Source organism: Maylandia zebra, linkage group LG18, assembly GCF_041146795.1.
Source record: "Maylandia zebra isolate NMK-2024a linkage group LG18, Mzebra_GT3a, whole genome shotgun sequence".
Classification (NCBI taxonomy): domain Eukaryota; kingdom Metazoa; phylum Chordata; class Actinopteri; order Cichliformes; family Cichlidae; genus Maylandia; species Maylandia zebra.
The window spans coordinates 31,671,619-31,695,051 of NC_135184.1; the positions used below are offsets into that span (position 1 = coordinate 31,671,619).

The window sequence follows — 23,433 nt, forward strand, 5'->3', positions numbered from 1 at the left end:
ATATTTAGAATTTAATTGTTTATTAAATTTTCCTATTTAGTTTCAAATGCTTTGTTCATCTGGGTCCTCCAGCTCTCCTATGCTTCTGCTATCTAAATCAGGTGGGTTGTAACATGATACAGAAGGTAGCAGCCAACAGGACGACAAAGCCAAAAATATCACACTCGTTCAAAGTGGGTACATTTGCTTAAACAGACCAGAAAAACTACATGCCAAAATGTTATAGTTTGCTAATATTTCATGTGGTTAATACAGCAAAAAGTTTTGAAGTATTTTTTTCTGATTTCATAAAGTTAGATTAAAATAACATTAAGATCAATGAATTTACAATTAACTAGTTGTTTCTGATTAATATCATTTTTGCTAGCATCAATTAACATGTTCAAATCTACTGATTCACTGAAGTATAATTTCATTTGTGTGTGCTGATAGCTGATAGCATGTAATAGATCGCATACTATCTATTACATGTCCCCAGGTGTTTTGATCTCCCTGCTTTCATCTGTAAAAAGCACCATTAGTAGATTCTGGTACTTGGTTAATAGCAGTTGGACTACATAGAATTGGGCAGTGAGCACAGAGCCCACCAGAGGATGTTGGGCCCTCAGTTTGTTTCTGATTTTGGTCAGAGACACTCACACCAGTGGTTTGGGGGTCATTTAGTAGCTCTGGTAGTGCTCATCCTGTTCCTCCTTGCACGGAGTAGAGAAGATAATGGTCCTGCTGATGGGTTAAGAACCATCTACAACCCTGTCCAGCTCTCCTACAGTAACTGCTTGTCTGCTGGAATCGCCTCAATACTCTTGAGACACACAACAAACCTTGACACCTGAAAACCTCACCTGTAAAACATCCCTGTTTTGTGGGTTGTCTCTTTGTTGCCCCTCTAGTGCAGCTGTTATTAATTTCATTACCACCAAACGCATCAATGGTTTAAACTTGTTAACATTTCTTATCCACTGACAGCTGCTGATGGCCTTGTGCTGATGGAAAGCAATCTGTCAATATGTGAGAGAAATGTGTGAAGAAATGACAAAACAGTGAACTTTTGCTTATCTTTTTATTTCTTGATTAATATTCACATCACTAGTTAACAATTAACCACAATTAACATCTCTTTCATACCAAATATTCAGAATTGAAAGGGGAGATAAGCTCTATCTAATAGGACAGATACCTCTAACAACCAGCAGTTGGTTTGTTGTCTTCTGCATGCTCTTGCTATGGTGTTGCGCCCTACAAAGTAATACAGCACACACACACACTACAGTGGGTTTATTCTACAGTGCTGAAAAGTAGCTTCTTTTTGCCTGCTGCCTCTCAGGTTGAGTAAGGGCAAGCAGAAGACCAGAATACAATACACACACTTGTAATTTTCCACTCCACTTGACATTTAAACAGCTGGAATACTGGTTTAATTGGTAGCTGCTGTATATATGGTAAAGGACAGAGGTAAAATCAGCTGCTTTTCAGTGCTGTGGTGCTGATGAGCCACTGCAGGTGGGAGACGTGGTTAGGGGCTCCAGATATATCTACCAACACTACTTTTGAAGTGTTTGAAACTTTGCTTCTGAAGCACTTTTCTGTTACTTTACAAAGAGGTTCAGAATGGTCTATTATTGTTGTTATTGACAGTGGGAAGATAATTTGGTCCATGACTTGCCTTAATTCAGTCCCATGTTGGTAGATATGTCAAGGTGTCTACATAGGAGCTGTTTAATAAAGGGTATTACTTTCTGGTGGTGGTAGGGAGAAGAAAGGGCTCACCAGTGTGTGTCAGTGCAGTTCACACCAAATGTTGCCAATTCCTCATGTTCTCTTTATGCAAAGCTTTTTCAGATCATATCTAAGTGGACACACACTGGTTCTCTTCCTGCCTGTCAGTTTGAATCTGGTAAACATTGTTATCCATATGTGAGCTATCTTCCAAAACAGAACAGAGACAAACCTCATACATGTATTCATAATCTTGCATCTTTAATACATTTTTAAAACATTCTTGAAACTTCAGCAGCCCTTTTCTTGATGGAAAAAAGGCAGACTCTGAAAAAAAAGTACACTTTTCCTTCCCTATGCTTTCAGTCTTACCAGAATGTCTTACCTCAACTCTAACTAGGTTTATGAACATAAATGCCCGTCTATCAACATCCACTACACCCTGTTAAGAAGTAAGATTTTTTTTTTCTTCTTTTTATTTCATTTGAACTAATTTGAGTTACACGCGGAGTGATAAAAACGTGATGGTGTCTATATACAGTGTGAAATACTAGTGGAAGGGTGGTATTTGAGTGCAATAACTGGGAGTTCAAACGGACATCAGAGTGAATCTGACTCTTACTTTCTGTCCAAGCTCCAAAGTAACATTAACTGTATCACACTCCTGATGACTGTAGTAAACACTGAGCACATTCCCATGGTTCTATTAAAACTTTACTAACTGAAGGGTCCATTGGGTTCCTTACTGAATATCCAAAGACAAGACTCAAATCACAAAAACCTCAGCTGGACTAGATTGCATTTTTGAAACTGATAAGAATATTTGAGCTCTTCAAATCTACACATTCTTTTCATTTATAAGATAAGGCCATATTATATATATAAATTAACATGTCTGCCTCTAAATTTTTCATAACCCACTTACCAAGTAGGCTCCACCATCAATCTTTTTATCTGCTAACTTGGGAGCATTGATACAAGCATGTTGTAGGCTACTGTCTGGCTCATAATCAATGGTCCCAAAAAGCTGCTCCTAAAGAACTTTGTAAATTAACAGTCTTTTTTCACATTGAAAAGTTTGTGTATACTCATAAATACAAATAAAATTGTGTACAAATACTGGTTGCCAGGGTGGAAAGCCTTAAATATTTTTGAATTTTTCTGTTGTTAACGAATTCTTTCTTTGATTTAATGTGTTGCAAAATGAAACAGGCTTTAAAGAGGGTCTGTGGGGCTTTCCTGTATTTTCTGTCAATGTATATAACTTAACTTGAATAACATTAGAATTGTATTACTTTAGAATATTTACCTTACAATAGAAAAAAATCGTGAGATTACTTTGTCCAAATCATAGGATCCGTCAATCAGAACAAAGCTGATTTAAAGGCTTATTTCAGGTATAGGATGAAGTGAGGGACTGCACAAGCAAAAGACCAGCAAGCATTATTTTGAACTCTACTCTAGTCCAAGAATATAAATATGGAGCTCAACATGTTTATAAAAGGGCCATTTTAACAGTCTTGATTTCATAACATCAGCTTTTGTTATTTAACACACTGTATGCTAACATTAACACACTGTATGCTAACACTGAAACCTGTTCTTGACCAGAGATAGTTTTAAAGTCAGCGCTCTCAGAATAAATCAAACAAGGGGCCCACTGGCTCCTCCAAAAGGTCATTAAAGACCTTGAATGGACTTCTTACAGAATGTTATTCTGCAGCTTGGCCAGAAAATAAGACGCAGGGAATGTTAACAGGAACAACATGAGAGCAGACTGGAGAGCTGAGCGTCAAATCATCGTAGCCAACAGTACAATGCCACAAAAATCCAGGTCTAGACACACAACATCAGCTCATCCCACCAGATGTTCACGCATGGAGCTACACCTTACTTCTTATATATACACGATCCACAACCCAAAGTGCTTTCATACTTTTGTTCTTCTGCTCCAGAAGAAAGTTGGTTCACATCATTAATTTCACATATGACCCACGCATATGTCATGTAAGACATGTTACTTTTAGGCAACGCATGGGAATGATCTGGAGGGAACAACACAATATTGAATATTCTTAAATGGTGCTTTTAGTTGTCTTAATTGTTGACTATTTGATCACTTGCTCTTTGAATATTATAACGTCATCTAGCTACCAAAACTGTTTTGTTCCCAGAAGCACACATGTACAGTACACTGCTGACAATGTTTACCAACATACAGTGAAGCAACTTTAATATCACTTAAGTGCATCAATAAAATGAACAAGACTATGTTCAAGTGCACGAGACTTTAGAGTTTTCTGGGGAACTGTACATAATTTGTATGATTATGATAATATTTAGTGTTCCAGACACAATAATATAGTGATAGCTTGAATGAGGGCAGAATGGAAGCCTTCTGCAGCATCTCTAATAGTGACGTAAGCTTTTTCACTCAGCCTTTGTTAAGAGCCAGACTATCAGTGTTCCAGAGGCTAAGCAGCGCTCTCTACAGGATGGATGCAGTAGTAACACTTCACACATCTGACAACTATGGGAGCACGCCACAGACATGTCACTAATCCCTCAGTGTTTTCAGCAGAGACCATCCCAGCCTTTTAATGCACACTGAGCACACGGGGCCTGTCCGTATTACCGGGCTGATACGGAGCGATGCTTTCAGTGTGCAAATCAAAGTCACATCACAGTGCTGGCTTATTAGAATGTAAACTGTACCTAAAACTGACATGTTTGATTTCTTAAGATAGCATCTGGAATTACAACAAAATGAGCACACTTGGCTTTCAGTTGATTATTTCCTATAAAGCATTAAGCCATTCAGGTTTTTTGTGTGTGTACTGTGATCCCGTGCATTATTTTTATAGCTTACACTCAGTGGGCCTCATTATAGTATCTGCAGGCTCCTCTCGGATGTGCTTGGCTGAAATACTGCTGCATTCATGGCATGTTGGAGCTGGGCAGTTCCCGCTGTCCAGTTTACTTTAAGAGTTTCAATTTTTACATTTTTTTTAACTTTGAGGTTTTTACTTAAACAAAACTTTTTAAAAAAATCACACAAACTAAGCAAAAAACCAAACAAGAACTATTTAGCTCCTTCTATTTACACTACAGATGTAGGGTAAACTCATTTATACGCCAGAGAAGGCATTTCATCATCTGCTACTGTGGGTAGTCACGGTGGCTAAATAGCGCTCAGTAAATTCAATCTACTAGACAGTCCAGTCTAGTATAAGTAAATCACTACAAAGGAAACTCTGGTGTTAGATCAGCCATGAATACATTATTTCATTTACGCAATCTCTCTCCTCTCATAACTACTGGATAACATCAGTGGTTGTCTGTCCTTCTCTATCTGAACGCCCTGTGCATGTGCAGGTAACTGGAGGCTTTCCCTACACTGTATTGCTGTCAGAGAACTGGAGTGAGACACAGGTAGAGGTGACAGATGAGGAGGTGGTGCAATGAGGCGATGATACCATCATGAAAATGGTATAATAGGAACATCACACTGACACAGCTCATCACTATTTGAACAATATCGGCATGGACCACCAAAATAACAGACAGACAAAAAAAGGAAAACAATGAAGAGTTGCTTTGATTCCAGAACAGAGAAATGCTTTGTCGTCAGCACACCACCTTTTTTCGGTGGTGCTTTGTGTTTGTGTGTCTATTTGTGTATGCACACCAGCAAGCATATGTGTGCTTTCCTGTATCAGTCTGTGCTTATGTGTGTGAGACTAAATGGTTTTATGGAGTGGGCTCTACAAAGCACCAGCAGGAGGGAGGATTTAACTAGAGAATGTTGGTCTGCAGCCCCAAACCCTCCACTGGGGTCAACCACATGACCAGGAAATGCCATACAAGCTCAGGGTGACTGCTGAGGTCCCTCATGATGGGTGCAGGTGAATGAGTGGGTGTGAAGGTTTGCAATCAGTGCAGGAGCCAAACAATGATGTTGATTTTAAGTGTAGTACCCTTCAAAGCTCAAATAATGACTTGTATGTCTTGAAATAGCTGTTGATTAAGCTAGTACTTGAATACCTTCACCATCCCAAAACAAAATATCCGCAGTGCTGATATATCAGATGACTTTGCAGAGGACTGATCTGCAACCTCATTTCCAAAAAGTTGGCCATGTGTAAAATGTAAATAAATGCAGAATGCAGTGCTTTGCAAAAGCCATTACATTTTTAACATCAGCAGGATTTTTCAAAAAAAGTTGGATCACCTTAAGGAACATTTTGTAATTGTTGAAAAATGTAAGTAAAACCTCTGCCACTATGGGGCAGTGTATCACCAGTGAGCGTGTAGAAATGGCTTCAGGTGTGTAGAAATGTTCTTTTACCTTTTAAATGCCTTTACCCAAAGTGTTCTTAATTGCTCTCCTGGTTAAATAAAGCTAACAGTGACTCATTAAACCCTAGTTCAGCTTGAGTGAATATCTCAACAATATGCTTTCAAATGAACATTTTAACACCAAACGACATTTTAATGATCTACAAAGTCTTCTGCCTTTTTTGGGAAAAGAGGTTGCAAATCAAAGTATTCAACTTCCTCTGGAGAATGTGGACAGTAAGTAACAGAGAAAGAAAAAGAATTGTACTCATTTATCTAAAGCAGAAGTTTTTGTTAGTATATCCTGATATATGAACAAATGTTAACAAATTCAAATGACTTAATACTGCAGGTGGCCTGGAATATAGCAAGCAGAAAGCATGCTGTAGAGTTAGTCATCACAACAGCTCTCTAAGCTTCTACATTTTTTTATACTGTGCCAGAGATTGTGCCCTATAATTTCAATCAAGTACTAAGAAAAGGAAAAAAAAGCTCCCGAGCGTACCGAGGTGAAATAAAAGCTGATGTTGAAAAACAGCTGGATCCCTACAGTAGCTTCCTCAGTTGAAAACTGCTTTGTTCTCTCAGCATTGTCAAGACGGCTTACTATTAGTCAGCAGTGAAAATTTGCAAGGAACCATTTGGCCTGTATGGACATGCCAACCATAGACCATCACACAGATTCCACAGGTCTACACTATAATGACTCTGAAATGGAGACATTTGATGTGCTGGTGTGACTGAATGTTTAGAAAGAATCCTGTGACACTGTGATTGACACTGTCCATCATAAGTGCTACATTACATTATAGAGTGCATGTGTTCTGTGCCACTCTGTTTAATTTCAAGGTTTATTACCATCCTTCAATATCACTCATTCAGCTGGAATTTATATTCACTCCTTCAAGGTCAATTAGAGAGATCTTAACTTTAAAAACACTTGGCTCTGAGATCAAACACAGATTTTTTTGTGCCAAATCCTCTTTGAGCCGAGTATCAGCAGAGCTCCTGTATCCTCCCTCTTGCTGCCTTCATAATGCACGAGTTACATCGCTAAATGATTTCAATTGTACTAAAACCATCTGACTTTTGAGATGCTATTGCACTGGTTTTAAAATCCATCTTCAGATTTGCTTCCAGACATCTCTCTTCATAGCCGCTCGAGACCAGATTCATTTTGTGCTCTTTGCAGCCACGACTACAAACATCATAATATTAAAATTCAAGGAATCATTATTGTGAAGAACTCTGAAGAGACAAACTGGTGCACTGATACCAAGAGAAGTAACGTGTGATGAATTGTAGACTGACCTGTAATGAGACGTCTGATGACCTACGAATGGTGCTGTTTTTGTTAGTTTGGTTTTTAAATGTCAAAGCCTGCCAGAGGGTCTAGAACAAAGCTCCATTACTGTGATCTGAGGCAACTGTTTTCACTAGTAGGGTGAACATTCTATGAGAAAAAGTGGCTATGGTCAAGATACTTAATAGAGCACTGATTGATTGATTGTGGGATTATTGCTTTGGGGTTGTTACATTTGGGCTTTAAGGTTGGAATGACCTTAGTCAGTGCTTACAAGGAAATGGCATCAGTGGAGAAGCTGGTGGAAACCTGCACAGAGAAACATGGACAAACAGCAATTACTTTTCTCTGTGGTAGGTGGGGCAACCCAAGGGTGACAAGGGGCCAAAGGTCAGAGTTGGTAGCAGGAAGCTGGCAGGCAGATCCCAGAGAAACACTGAGAGGCGATCGGTCAGTTCGGTGCTGCAGTGGGCAAGATGAAGGGCGGGATCAGAGGAAAGTGACTGCGCCGTGGTAGTTGGTTGGTAGTTGATTGGCAGGCCAGCGAGCGCCATGCGTGTCCCGCCAAAATCTGCGGGTCATTGGGACTCAGTCTGAGGTGAGACAAGTTAAAGAAGAAAAAACAGATGAAGCGCAAAACGAAGAAAAAATGATAGGATGAAAAACAAGTTTGTTGTTTTTATCAGCCTTACAGGCTCTAGCTGATGTCTGCTGTGAGCTCATATGAATTATGGGGCAAATGACATTTTTAAAATTGTATTAGTGCTACAGCCATTCATCAATTAAGATGAGTTTAGCAACAGCAACAGTCTGTTGTCCCTCTGAACTCGGGGAGTCTGAGTGGTAAAGCTGTGGTAAAGATGAATTTATCCACCATGACTGGCTCATCTTCACTCTGAAGGTCTCCTCATTATTTCATTTCATAATTTGGTAAAAAGGTGAGCTGGCTTCACTACTCTATCCGACATGTAAGCAGGGAGCGGGTATATGTGGTTATTCATTCATAAACACACACTATCTACATTATCTATTTTTAATTTACTCCTATCGTACATGTACCACTATTCATAATTTTTATTTTAGGGGTCTACAAGAATAGGTGTATATGCTTTAATGTTGAAAAACCCCATTACTGTTGTCATGCTGTAGCTTCCCTCTGTACTTCTTTTCACTTTTCATGACACATGACAACAATAAAGCAATGTTGGTTCTCTACAAATCACCCAATTTTATAAAAGATGGATGTAGCCACTGTGACATGACTTCCTTGTTAGTTTAAACATTCCACGTTCCCCCATCTTGTTGTTTTGAAACTGGATGTGACCACTGTGAGAAAGATCTGAGGGAAACTACATGTTCATACTGTCTGAAAGGCCAACCTTCACCCTCTGCTTTTCATTAAAAGGACTGTAGGTTTAGGGGACTTCAACATTGGCTCCCAGGCTATATCTTTTAGATAGAATCTGGCAGAGACTTGTGATTGAGATGTTAGTACTATATATGACCACATATTCACTCTCTGGTTACACTAAAAGATATGAAAATAGTGTTCAGTTTACATATATTTTGTTTTGAGCTGGGGTTTTTCTCTGTCATCTTACTTACCAACCTAACCAGCTAATGTTACTGTTAGCTATTCATTTTGCCTGCTTGTCCAAATATAGTCATGCATATTTTAAAACCCCAGAAAGGCAAAGACCAAAATGCCATATTCATTTCCTATTAACTGGAAATAGAAAGTGAGAAAGTAAAAGAGGACTGCTGAATTTGAATACAGCAAGTATGAGAGAAGCATACAGATGCTAACATAAGTCTGCAAACTATAATAAAACCACACATTGGACAATTTTCCTGTAGTTTTGAAGATATTGCCATAAAGATAATAGCAATCTTAAGTTCCTCAGATGCTGAAAGTGTATTAAGACTATTATTTTGCACCTGCAGGCAACAATCAAATTGTGTGCTATTCTGTGTTGATAGGCGAGATCTCTTAGAAAGTCAGCACAAGTGGCTCTGAGCAAATAACACCAGGCTTTCAGGCAGGTAGCCTAAGGTAGCCTTATCTAAAGCACTATCAAAATAGCTCAGGCAGAAATTATGCCTGGGTGGTACAAGGTGACACAGATAAATAACTAAAGAAAATCCTTGATTCAAAGCAAGGCATTTGCGGTTCAGTAGCAGTGTTATATCCACAGTATAAACAGAAACAGAGTGAATGCAACAGAATACACTACAATTGAGTTTTTGCAAATTCTCAGAGCAGTGACTTTCAAGCTACATATTGCTAATAAGTGACACAGTAGGCCATTTAAGCTGTGGATTTTCCTATATACTGAAGCAGCATTAGATGGGATTGTAATACTTTGGAGAGGTTTGCTCCAGCCAGGCGTTGGAAAATACATAAAAAGTTAGAAATCTTGGTTAAATTATCTATTGATTGTTTTCAAACAAAGTTATAACAGTGTAATTGTCACTTCAAATGTACAATGGAAAGCATTAAAAAGTGAGCAGAAGAAAGAGTTTTAACCCACAACTTACTGTTAACATTAGTTTACAGGTGTTAGCAGCAGCATTAAAAGCTTTAAGGAACAATAAAAAAAATTTCTGAGATTTCTTATAGTTGTACACATGAACCATCCAGATTAAAGTCCCTACATTTACAGATTAAAGGTTCGCAGATATGAGTAGCATAGCGTGAAGTGACTGGCTAGGATTAAGAACCCTATTCTCATTTATTTGGCACTTCAGTAGCACACCTGTCATAATTGTAAACTGTATGCATTCTCAATAAAAAATGAAGCCAGTGTGTGTGAGTGTGTGCCTTTACACCCACTTGTCTCAGTGATGCATTTCTCTGCACTGAGGGGCTCCCTCAGTCCATCTCCCCCAAAAGGAGTGGGTGTGGTTTCCTTCATGCTGTTCTCCTTAGCAACACCTCCAGGTGCTGTTGCCTTAGCAGTGACTCCTGGTCCTGTTGTCTGAGTGCCACTTGGGGGTGATGATGTTTTCTGCTCAGTTTTCTCTTCCTGCAGCCAAAAATAAACACACAGTTCGTAGGGGTCAGACAGAAACATGGGCATACAAAGTTTGAAAACTCATGGTGGCACATGGTGGCCAGTAGTGGCACAATGAATCAGCAGAACCACAAAAGGTAATTTTCTGTGAGCTGCTAACACATGTTTAACTGTGTTTAAGAGTGACCTTTTGTCCATTGGTCTGTCCATTTCCTGCCCCCACGTTGTCCACGGATCCAATCTTAGACTTAGCCTTAATGTTTAGCTTATGAGACTCAATCTTCACATCACCACCACCTGGGATTAAAAAAATAAGGAAAAATTAATATGATGCCATTTGGGTTTAATGGCAAGAAAAAGCACAAATGTTTTGGGATGGACCTGGCTTGTGTTTGATGTTGTCCTTGGAGCCACATTTGGATGTTACCTTGCTCACATCAACCTTCTTATTCAGGATCTGCACCTGGGGTGGAGTACATAAAAATCTTGTCTTTTTATTTTCTAAGTCATTCAGTACAATGCAACTTTCACTTCAGCGTCCACTCAAGGCCACTTTAGAAAATCGCTATCATTCATTATACTGCATCTGCCGCATTCATATAGCGGCGTGACATTCCTGACAATGCAACGTCATGTGAAATTGACTCACAGCTTTTTTTACCAATCATGCTTGATTTCCTGTTTTAACCCGTTTCATTATTTTAGAAGGTGCCTTTTTGTTTTGTTCGGCAGCGCTCCGTTTGTGCAGATAAATCAGGATGAGCTGTAACTAGTCACACCATGACTGTAGAGTTGGCAGCTGGCACGATGACCTGCCTCACAACATGTGCTAAAATCAGTCAGATTCACATATAAGATGACAGACTGGAGAATGAGATGACCATAACTCTGCTGATAAAATTTTATTAGTAACACAAACTGTCAAAACCTTTTGTTGGACCCGTAGCTTACCCTAATGTGAATGGATATTAAAGAATAGAAACAAATAGTTAAAATCCTTAAAAGTCAGTTTAAATATCCATAATGTCATCTTCCACTATAAAAACACATCAGTGATGTAAGTAAATACAGAAAATGTAAATGCTGGTGTTTTTTTTTCCTGGATTTTGCCTTGATATCCTGTCTCTTTCCATTAAAATGAAACCACCATAAAAATTAGACAGTGTTTATGTCTTTTTTAAGTGAACGAGCTCAAATAATTATTTTATCCACTGTAACATTTCATCACCAAACGAATTCATGCACATCTCCAAGACAATGCGACACAGTTTGTGCTTCATTCAGTGGTTCTACTAAGGTGCAGCAGTTTGCAGATGTAAAATGTAACCCCCAGCATAGAAACTGTATTACATCATGTATAAAACATGCTTTAACTAAAAGAAACAGTGAAAACATCCAGATGATTTTCAACCAACACTCTCAACATAACCTGCTCCCAACAGCTTTAGTTTTTAAATCTCTCACCTGGAGACTCAGCGCTGTTTAAAGGTTTGAGAGTAAAGACTTAAGATAAAAAAGGCTAGGCCTAGTCTATGTACAAACTTGATATGTCTGTGTATTGTGTTTTAGTAATGCTAAGTTGTATCTAAGAACCTATGTTTAATATTGATGCTCATGAGGGAAATGCGAAGACTTTAGATGCAGCTGAAAAATGTTAAACCCTCAAACTCTCACAGCAGAAGTCCAAAGAGCCTTCGGGGAATGCTGTTGGTCAGCAAGTGGTGATTTCATACCTGTTGATCTCTAATCTGAAAATAACCAGCTTCTTCGCAGTTCAAGTTCACAGCATAAGTTTCTATGGCAATATACTCCAGTAAGAAATGAATAATCTTCTTAGTATAGAAAACTCAGGATGAACGCTGAAGTTACCTTGATAAGATTAAATCCTGCTTCATAGTACAGGCCTCAGGGCACCATGTCGTCACCATGAGTCAACCACAAAGCTCTACATACCAAAGTATTCTAGAGTCAAACATGAGGCCTGCTACAGCTAATTCTTGGCCATATTGATTTAATGTAAAAGGACAATAATCCCAAGCAAACCAGCAAATCTATAACAGATCTTAAGAGAGCTGTGTATAGACAAATCCCAATAAACTTCCAAATGATTGTTTTAGTTGGTAAGCACTAGTAAGTAAAAATGACACAAGGTATACTTTCTTTTTACCATGACCTTTTAGTATGACTGCATGTCCCCACACTGAAAAAAAAACCCAGTTTATTTGAGCTGACAGAGCAAAGTGGTGGTTTTGAGGATAGACTACAGTATGTGAAAGATGGAAACAGTCACAGTGACTCTGGTTTTCATTCATCAGATTCGACAATCTGGCTGTTATACCCTGCTTTATCAACTGTTTTACTCTAAACTGAGAACATAATCTCATCAGTTAGCAGCAGGTTAATGTATTAATGGACTTCTGTACAATCAGACCTCTTTTTCGACTACAGGAGTTGCCCCCTGATGGCCATTAGAGGTTTAAAGGCTCTTCTACAGTGGCTTAACTTGGAGACTAAATTAATATTTTGTATATACTCTGTGGTTGTGCGAGATGGCGATAGTGAAGCAGGTTTTCAGACCAGGTAGAAACAAGTCCTGAAAGGGTAGGCATGAGCACCTGCGGTCAGTTCAATTACTGAACGTTAAACTAAACCAAGAGGCAAAACCGCAAAGTGCATTTTTGGAATTGAACCTTGTAAATATTTTTGTCAGTCTCAGATCTTATGGGTGCTCCTATTTACTAAATTTGTTTGAAGAGATCCAATCAGAGAACACCGGAGGACAGTACAATGTTTATAAGTCAGACTGATTCAATTTCTTACGATGAGATTATGAGATTATCTGGCAATTGTTTAAACAGGAACAGGAATATTGTTTTGCAAGAGCAATACTGTATGAATGTGTAAATAAGGACCCAATACAATATGCATCCCCCAACGATGGACCTGATTTACATACCAAGAACATAAATTCCCATTTTATCTCTTTGTAACAAATACACCTGCTAGGTGAGTACAAGGCACAAGGGGCATTCCCAACTGATCAACCTTTTGAGCAAGATAGTCCAAATTAGGTTAAATTAGCATAAAATGTGAGAGTCTCCTTCCAGCTTCAGGAGTACTTACATTGCCACCTCCAGGGACATGTTTGATATTGTCCTTGGAGCCACAGCGAGAAGTGACGTGGCTGAAGTCCAGCTTTTTGTGCACTATCTGAACCTAAAGACAAGCAGGCAGACACACAGACAAGCAACATGAGGAAAGAAAAAAAGACAGAAAGAAAGAAAGAAAGAAAGCTGATCAGCTGGCAGGTTTAGTTGACAGGAAACAGAGTAGCCTTGTACTGTAAGTATGGAAGACTTTTTGCTATTCATTTTTTATAGAAGCTCATTGATGGTTTGCACATGAGACAGCAAAAATGCTTTTGGTACATTATGTGACAAACCATCAAAATGAGAATGTTAATGGGAAACATTCTTAGAAAGAATCAATGCAGATTCTTACAAAAATGAATGCATAATTAGCAAAAGATGAGAATACTGAGTGAATAACAACAGAGCGCTTCCATAAACAGCAATAGCTAAATAAAAAAGCATAAGACAAACACTCAAAGATGAGAGAGAGTACATGCAAGAGTGCCGTGGACAGTAATTTTGTGTTAACACATGCTGCTAAAAGCAAAGCAAAAAAGCAACCGCAAGTGACAGATTCAGAACAACAGAGGGCACAAGGTGGTTTTAAAAAGATTCAAAAATAGACTAGTTTGCAGAAAAACCTGTTGTTCTGTCTGAAGTGCTTTCAGCAGTACACTACAAGCTGGAAGAACATGTTATATGGTCAGCTTCTCTCCTTAGTATTTCAGCTTTGGCTACAAATGAGATACATAACTGAAATGTAAAAATCTCTGGCTCTCTTCCACAGGATTTCTTTTGTCCTGTCTTTCTTCTCTCACCCCAACTGGCTGCGGCAGATGGCCGCCCCTCCCTGAGCCTGGTTCTGCCAGAGGCTTCTTCCTGTTAAAGGGGAGTTTCTCTTTCCCACTGTTGCCAAGTGCTTGCTCATAACAGGTTGTCTGATGTTAGAGTTTTCTCTGAATTATTGCAGTGTCTTTGCCATACACCATAGACATAGGTTTGAGGTATAAGTAGAAAACAATTATACTTATCCAATTTAAATCTGATGCCGTTTGCTTTTTGGGGGTTCATGAAACTTTAAGAAGTCCAGTCACTTTCCTTCCAAGCTCCTTAGACTACCATGACCTGGATGACTGAGAACCTACCTGATTGCTAACCTCAAACTGCAAAAGAAGGCTGTCCTAAAATTAATGTGTTGAAGGCATACCATACTGTGGGGCCAAAGAGCTCAGTGATCCGATTGATGTGACATTGAATCTTGAATCTCCCTCAGTAGAAGGCCTGTGATCAACCAGAAAAGTTTGCTTCTACCTGTGGTAGTGCCATCCAGTGCTGACCGATACAGGGAAGGTTAAACAATTCAGAGTTAAGTAACCTGGATTCTTCCTGCCTCTTAGTGAGAAATCTAATAAGTCAGATCAGATTTGTACTGATTCCAGAAAGTGAACAGCATGACAAAGCCTGAATGATACCCTTTGCTTAGGATGGAGTATTGTGTAGAGTGGGCTTGCAGTGCACAATGAATAACTAAACTTGATCAGGCTGGTTAAAACTGAACCTTGCGGGTCTCTCTGGGTGTGAAGCCTATCTGGACAATCTGGGTTTATATTCTGAATTGGGGCTGAGTAATATGTTGCAGATAAAAGACATTTTTGAGCAAAGCAAACTTGACTCAACCTGCCAAAATGTGACTTTGGTCACTTCTAAACATGTTTTTTAACATGTTATAATTGATTTGTATCTTGTTCTGTTTAATCTGAACAAGCCCCTAAAAACAGTTAGGGATCACTGTCGGCCTCTCTCGGTTTTTATTACCACTGTACATTTTAAAGCTCAGTTTTTAAACCCTTGTGATGTAACTACAGCCCAGCCCATGCAGCAGTATACTAATGACTAACCTTGTTTTGTGGATGGATTATCTCAGTTGTTCTCCTGACTGAAGTTTGGTCCGTTTACAGCATCCTGCCATGCAGTTGCATTTGTCAGTGAAACTTCTGTCAGTGAAATGCATGTTTAAATTGTTGTTGTGTTTGCACTGTCTTGTATCTCTATCCCATGTAGCAAGTAGGTCTGGCCCGGATCTGGTATCAAGCTGGCACTGCTGGCTGACTTCTGGCATGGTAAGACATATGTCATCCAGATATGGGCCTGGCATAGATGGCACCATTTATGTGATGGCATGCCACATCTGGCCCGATTGTGGATTGGTTTATGTGGCCCAGGCTCATAGAAAACAGGTCTGGCCCGGATCCAGCATCAAGCTGGCGCTTCTGACTGACTGGTGCATGTCAACCAGATGTGTGCCAGGTCTGGCATTGATGGCACTAGTTATGTTCCTATTTTCCTGTTTTAGTTAGAAGACCCAAATGCCATGTTGCAATACTATACTGCTGTGGTAGCCAACGTTTTAAATGCAGGTTTGACAGGTTTGTGAGTGTAAACTTTATCCAAAACCTAGTGAGGGTTTACTCATGTTTACCATTGTGTGGCTGTAGCTCAGGAGGTAGAGCCGGTCACCTACTAATCGGAAGGGTAGTGGTAAGATCCCTGGCTCTTCCAGTCTGCATGCCAAGAGTATGAATGTAGTTAGGAAGCACTCAGTTTAGACAAAGTGTGTTAATGTGACATGTTGCTTAGAGCACTTTCAGTAATCTGGGACAGTGAAAAGGGCTATATAAGAATCAATCCATTCATTGTCTGAACAGAGTTTCTTCATGTTACTTTTCCACTATTATATTCTGGCGCATGTTGTTATTACATGTCTTGATTAAGGTACATATTAGGCTGACATCTAGGGCCAGAGCTGAAACTGTTCTGGGCACAGGACCACCAGTGTGTCTGCTGCTGGTCCATGTGTGGGCCACATCTGGCAAACCAGATCTGGGCCACCAAAAGGCCGTCATTCTTTGCGGTGTGTGGGCCAGATCCGATCCATACCAATTTTGCTATGTGGGATTGTTCTGTTCTGCCTGGTGTTGCACTGTTTTTTTGCACTCCCTGTGTTGACTGCCTGTTATATAAATCACCGTAATTTTGAAGGAATGCTGTCTGGTTTCACTGTGACTACCACATGGTTGAAATGACAATAAAGCCACTTGACTTGAAAAAATACCCTTCATAAATAAACTTTAATTTTTAATTACCTTTTAATAAGAATTAATCCAACTACTATCATTATGGCCGGAGCATGAAACGTGTAATCACTTCTAATGGCTTTTTGAGGCCTTTAATCTGCTTGAAAACTCATGAAATTTTGCCCTTTGAATTGAAGATGGCATTTCAGGAGATTATTCATGCTGTTATACTTTTGCCAACTCCTCCTTGTTTTTTTGTAGGACCAACTTCATATTTGGTTAGTCTCAACTACAAACCTGGGTCATAATGTGGAGTTTTTGAGTTTTCGTCAAAAAGTATGGCCGTGGCGACACAGCAAATTTCAATGATCTGTCACTTGCAGACAGCTGAGAAACTAAGGGGCTGCACCAAGGTCCAGTATATGATAAAGAAGGATTATTTTGAATTTTGAATCATTCAAAGCTATTCTAGTAAATTCCCAAAATAAAAATATAGAGCCAGAAATGGAAATAATAGGCTGCCCTTTGATGTCTTCATCTTTTTCACAACCTAAGGACTGTGGACTGTGGACTTTGGACTCACTAGTGTGTCCAAAACTTTCTCAGGTAAAATAGTCAAAGCTTTTAAGATGTTGCAGATAAGCCACTTTGATGATGAAGAATCAAAAGCAGCCACCCTGTCCTGCTTCTATATAAGCTAACACCAACCTGTTTGTGTGATATCACTTTGATTGGCTCTGTCGCTGCATTGTAAAAAAGCCCTGCAGCAAGCCTAAGACGCCTTCCTCCATTCTCTCTGTCTTTATCTTAGTGTTGCTTCTCCAGGATGAAAATGGCATGATGACGCAGGTGGCACCAGCAAAGGATGACTCACTGAGCAGTGAGTGCACATACACTTAATGCGTAAGCACGAACACACACAAACACACAGACAAAAAGCAGCAGACTCCTCAGTTTGTATTCCTCACAGATAGCACATCATAAATATCCTAATTGATTTCAAGCAGCTGCATGGTTCTCGTTCATCATGTCTCCTTAATTTCTAATGATTCTCATGCTATGCTAGATAAAGAAGTAGGATGATGAAAATATTTTAGTAAATTACCGCTAAAAAGTGGCAACCAAGTGACACTTATCCATGAGAGGAGACCACATTTCAAAGAATGCAACATCAATTTCAGCCAAAGATAATGCGTGAGATTAATTTGCATTTTGTATTTGTACACATATCATGTCTTCTAGCTTTTCTAGCTAATGGTACACACTCTGTTATACTACCCATGTTCTGTATTCATTGCAGTGGATAAATCTTAGCACAAAGAGTAAGTGAATTTGTGTTTGGTTGATTATTTCTTTGTTTCTAACAATGCTTCTTGGCAGTAAATCTTATATCAATGGAAAGCCTGTTTATTTCCCATTAAATGGTGTCACGTTTGTAAGAACAAAGCATTTGTGGGTAGAGCAGCAGTTGGGTTGTGTGTCACACCCATGAAAAACTTGACAAAGCCAGACAGCTTATTCTGCTATTGACTCTTGTTTGGTGTTGTTTATTGGATTGGGTGATTGAAGTCTGAAAAAACAAGACATACTGACAATTTATCAATTTAACAACCGGGGGGAGGCTCAGTAGCATGTGGAAGAACCACACACGGCTCTCTGGAGGTAGTGATCTTGGACCGGTTCGCTCACAGATTGGGTAGGGTAGCTTGGGTAGGCTGTTCATGCAAGAGTGACCAACACAGCCACATTTGCTGACGAATGCATCTGACAGCAGCGTGTTGCTGCGTGCAAAAACTGTATTTCAGTGTTTGCTATTATCCATACACACACACACACACACACACACACACACACACACACACACACACACACACACACACACACACACACACAATAGCAGCCGCCCTCGGGTAACTCTGAAAACGTTAGAGCACTTTTGCAAATATGTGATGTCTTGATAAATCGAGCAGGTATTTGAAGTTCACACAGCACCATTCTCACATGATAATATCTTAAAAGTTTATTTTGTGACCCAGAAAGAGTATTATTTCAAACTCCGCCACTCTGTGTTCCTCCGCCGCTGCCTGTTTCGAGCTGGTTGGAGACCAAAACAGACAATCAGATTTTTTTTGCATCCAAGTCTGTAATTGGCTGGTTTTGTGGCACAAATATAACGATGTAGAGAAAGAGTTGAGCGTGCACGAGCAGAAATGTTGAGAGCGCGAGCAACACATTGCGAGCAAGCGCAAATGCAAAAACTGAGCGAGATGGGCTGCTGTTGTGTGTGTGTGTGGATAATAGCAAACACTGAAATACAGTTTTTGCACGCAGCAATGAATTTTGTTCACTCAAATTTAGCTTTTCTTTACTCAAAATAAATTTCTCCTCAAAATGCAACACTTGCACCTGCAATTTTTTTTATGTGCGCTCAGAATAGTGGCACAAAAATAACGCCATAAAATTGCACATTGCTTACCATTTGCATACAGATTCATCCTTTTTCTGTTGCCATTTCTCTTTTTTTTTTTATCTCATTCTTGAACCTGAATAACCTCTTGGTTATTCACGATTTGTTGTTAAAGCACCTACAAGCCTCTATATTGAGGCAATCCAAGTTAAGCCAAGAAATCATTGGGATTTTTAAACATTTTAAAATAGTATACCAAGTTCTTAGACTTCACTAGAATATTATAAACACACTGAATATACTGCATGAAAGAGTCAGACACTACAAGACTCCCTTTGCACTGAACTGTTTACTCCAAGCAAATTTGAGATTTTAAAACTTTATATAACGCAGTTAGAGCCTGTCCAGAACTGCAATAATGACATAATATGATATTGTCCAATAATGATTTTAAACAATTACACTTATTAATCAAGGTACTGGTGTTAGAAATTAGTCTTAGAGTTGTTGTTTTTTATACTTGTCTCTTACAAATATACCATACAATGAAACCTGCTTTAGTATCAACAGACAGAATATGCAGGTGCATGTAGGAATGAACAGCAAGGTGGAGTGTTGTTCGAGATGTTGAGCAGGTGGTGCTTGTGATGAATGCATACAGAAGGGTGAATGTACTGGGGTGTGAAGGTGTCAATGGCAAGGACTCACTCTGGCCTTGGCAGCAGGGGTGGAGGGGTCTGATGTCTTGTTGTTCGGGGTGGAAGAGACCTGAGGAGACAACCAGCACCCCTGGTCAATACAACCTCCAACCAACCAAATGCTACACCACAACGAGGTGGACGACATGGGTGTGATCAAAAGAATGCAAATGCCTGGACCAATTGTGTGAGTGTAATGGATGTTAGAGCTACTTAAAAAAGAAGCCGAAGAACCAAATACATTAACCAAATGTGTGGGTGTATGAATAATATTATATAATTGATAGTAGTGGCACCGGTTAAATGTTAGAATTTATTTTTGGGACAATTTAGCATGAAGATCAGGAGTATTGTGCATTCAGATGGTAGAAAACTGGAACAGATGGAGCCTTTTTAAAACATGACATTAGTACAAATGTAGTAACATTTTTCTTTTGTTAGTGACAAAAGCTAATCAAATACCATCACAAAAAAAGAGTGTCGGCTTATTTATACAGTCTGAAAACAACAAATCAAATGTCACATTTCTGGAGTGTACCACTGCTCACATAAACAGCACTGATATTATTGCTAAATACTGAGGTGGGAAAGGCTATTAGTCACATAAACTGCTCCTGAATAGAAAATGTAAACATAAGCAATTTAGTATCACAAAAGACTGAATGAGTCAGTGCCAGTAATTACGATGCAGGGCGCCGATGTGTTTGTGTAAAGAAGCTTTCAAAGAGTAAAAGCGTGTTTTGAAAAGCAGGGAAGATGCTCCTGTGAAACACAATGCCTGAAAGAGTGAATGGAGCGGTTAAGTACAGTTCATAGCAATATTTTCCCTTCCGACTGCTCTTTTGTTACACACAGAAAAGTACAAGGTCAGGGCAATTTCACAGAACTATTTGCACAGAAAGCAACAGCTCCTTTTCTACAGTAATCTAACTTTAATTGGCCATACAATCATGACTAAACGCTACAGGTTGTGGAAGTTAAGCGTTGCTGAAAAGGTGCATGGATTGTGTTCCCCTGAATGGGAGTAGTGGCGACGTCTATGCTGGATACAACAACACCCAACCAAACACTGCAGTATGACCAGGCAGGAGAAAGTAATGGATGTGAAAGGAAGATATTAACATAAATATTTGTTAATCATTGTGCACCTATTTTGGTGCACAGAAAGACACTTTGTATCTGCAATTTCAGAAAAGGTCACTACAGACACATGGAAATGAAACCGATGTAGTTAGTGCAAAAGAACACAAATTAACTTTGACTATCTAGAGAAACACAAAAACATACAAACAAGTGGACAAAATGTCAACAAGTGTATGAGGAATGCAACTATTAGTTGTGAGAACATTTAAATATAATTCAACATTTTGCAAAGTAGACGTTCTTGATCAGTGTAAAGTAAAAAGTGTAAAGTGTGCGTGTTAGTCCCCATAGGGAAATAGTTTCTCTGCATTTAACCCATTCACCCAGTGAAGCAGTGGGCAGCCACCAATGCAGCGCCCGGGGAGCAGTGTGTAGGGACGGTACCTTGCTCAGGGGTACCTCAGGGTAGCCGTTCAGTGGAGTCGAACCCCCGACCTTCCGATCATGGGGCCACCACTCTACCTACTGAGCTATCCCTGCCCCGATTATCTGAATGATCAACATAAAGCTTGAACCCATTAGCTTAGTTATTAGCGTTCAACCCTACCAGAACCTCTGAAGCTCAAGAATAAACATATTTTATTCCGATTTCATTGTGTGTGCACGTATGTAAATTTGCCTGACTGTATTTTGCTACTCTTTAGCTAATACTACGACGGACGTAGCTAGTGCGACATCAACCATTTTCATGGCTGCAAAACAAAAGACGATGCCACCAGGAGCTGTAGGTGCGAAACACTCATTTGTTAATGACAAGTTATTAGCCAATTAGCTTGTGATTTTATAATAAACATAATTCTCGATTTTGAATCATGATATGACCAAGTTTTATAAAAGTGACTTAATTTTTTATTCAGTATGAACCAAAACAAGTGAACGAGCCTGTTAACCTGTAAACAGACAGCAAATCACCGTCCGCTGGCCCTCAGATAGAGAGCACTTTACGTACACAGCGTGAGGCACTTCCCCATTAGCTTTTTTTGTTTTTTTCATATTTGGAAGCCACGTCCATGTTTTCTACTATCTGTGCATAAACAGAAAACATTCACAAGTAAAAAAACACATATTAGCCATTCCCCTGCTTCTGTTTTCCAAGCCTATCCAATTGATCTCCAGCTCGAGCTTTAGTAAGCTCAAAACGTCTGAGAGAGACGTCAAACTTCTCAATAACTCCCAACAAGAAAGAAAAAAATCCCTGAACATTTTCCAAAATGGCTACTTTCTCAGCACAATATTGTTCTGAGGCAAAACCACTCTCTGACGGACAATAGAGAAGATATAATGGATAGAGTGGACACATTATTTCACATGGCAGGGCAGACAGAGAGAGGATGATGCCTGTGATTGAAAGCGACGGCACACCCCTTCCTCTAGACACACTGTCACATAACATTGAAGGGAGACGGACAACACAGTCATGTCTCTGATCCATGTCATGACATGCTGGGCAACTTTAGGGTGGTGGAATACAGGTAGCATGCATGCTTCCTGTTCTGTATGTCATTCTGAGATAGAACATCATCTGTCAGAACATTTGCATTGCAGCAAGATGCTGTTAAAAACTGGATATTTCAGAAAGAGGAATATGTTAAAAGATTGATGTTAGAAGGACGCTGGAAAACGAATATAGAGTTGTAAAGTTGCTATTTTCTCAGTTAACATGTACACGCCCTTTAAAATGCCCACAGTGCAGAAGTGACATGTTTCTGAGTTATTGTTATTTCAAATGGTGTCAAATTATATACACTCAGTAGCTCATGTGAGGATTGCTTTTCTCTCTTACTCTCTTCTCGTTTGGCTCTCAGCGGTCGCACTTTTCTCCTCTCCCTTATCTTCCCTGCTTAGCTTCTTATGTCCTTGTCTTGTCTCGTGCTTTTTTCACTTTCCTGGAACACACTCTCACAGTCTGTTTCTAAAACCTAAAGAGAATTATGGATTTGATCACCTGGTCTCTGAATGCTATTGACACCCTTTTCTCAACGAGAAGTCTGGGCTCGTGAGAGCCCGAGTGCCCTGGAGGGACTTTCCCTGCCGGATACACGATGGACGGGTGGCAGACATGCAGGATCGTGTGCCTGGCGGGACTGTCGATCGAAGATGCTGAAGATATCTACCTATTCGGAACCATGATAACAGGGTTCTTGCTGATTGGAGCTGGCTTGGCCCTGGCTGGAAAATTAAGAAAGCGGAACGGGCTGTTCAAACTCCCCCAATGCTGCCCACTGGGATTGAAACGATGGGACGAGGTGCGGCTTCTCAGAAAGGGCTCACTGAAGGCAGCATGGTTAAGAGCTTGGAGGCGCTAACGGCTGCAGTGAAGGCTCAGAATAACACCTCTGAGCGTATATTGGATTACATCAGGGAAGAATCCACTCGGAACAACACCTCTGGATTACACGCGGGTCGTGAGGTCTCAGAATCTGCTCTGTGAGCAAAAGACTGAAAAGACCACAGAATTGAAGGTAAATAACATCATGGAGAAACTCGCAGCTATCCAATGGGAGATTGAGAGACCAGTGTCGGAGTGTTAAAAACAGCTTGAAATTCTCATGAGTTGTTTCTAAAAGAAAAATCACCATTATGATGTGGCTACCCCTTCGGCGCCAGCT

The 23,433-nt window shown here is 39.7% G+C and overlaps 1 protein-coding gene across 1 annotated transcript in view; it reads right to left on the reverse strand.

Moving 5' to 3' along the window:
* Positions 1-1,046: 1,046 nt before the first annotated feature.
* The window catches only part of map4l (microtubule associated protein 4 like), a 132,439-nt gene continuing 110,052 nt past the window's right edge, over positions 1,047-23,433 (reverse strand). Inside the window, exons 12-17 of the mRNA XM_004565066.3 lie at positions 19,692-19,751; positions 13,495-13,587; positions 10,753-10,834; positions 10,559-10,668; positions 10,191-10,383; positions 1,047-7,950 (exon numbers count right to left, since the gene is read on the reverse strand). Of these exons, the coding sequence (XP_004565123.3) occupies positions 7,946-7,950; positions 10,191-10,383; positions 10,559-10,668; positions 10,753-10,834; positions 13,495-13,587; positions 19,692-19,751 (543 nt within the window). The 3' untranslated portion in view covers positions 1,047-7,945. The remainder of the gene's footprint in view (positions 7,951-10,190; positions 10,384-10,558; positions 10,669-10,752; positions 10,835-13,494; positions 13,588-19,691; positions 19,752-23,433) is intronic.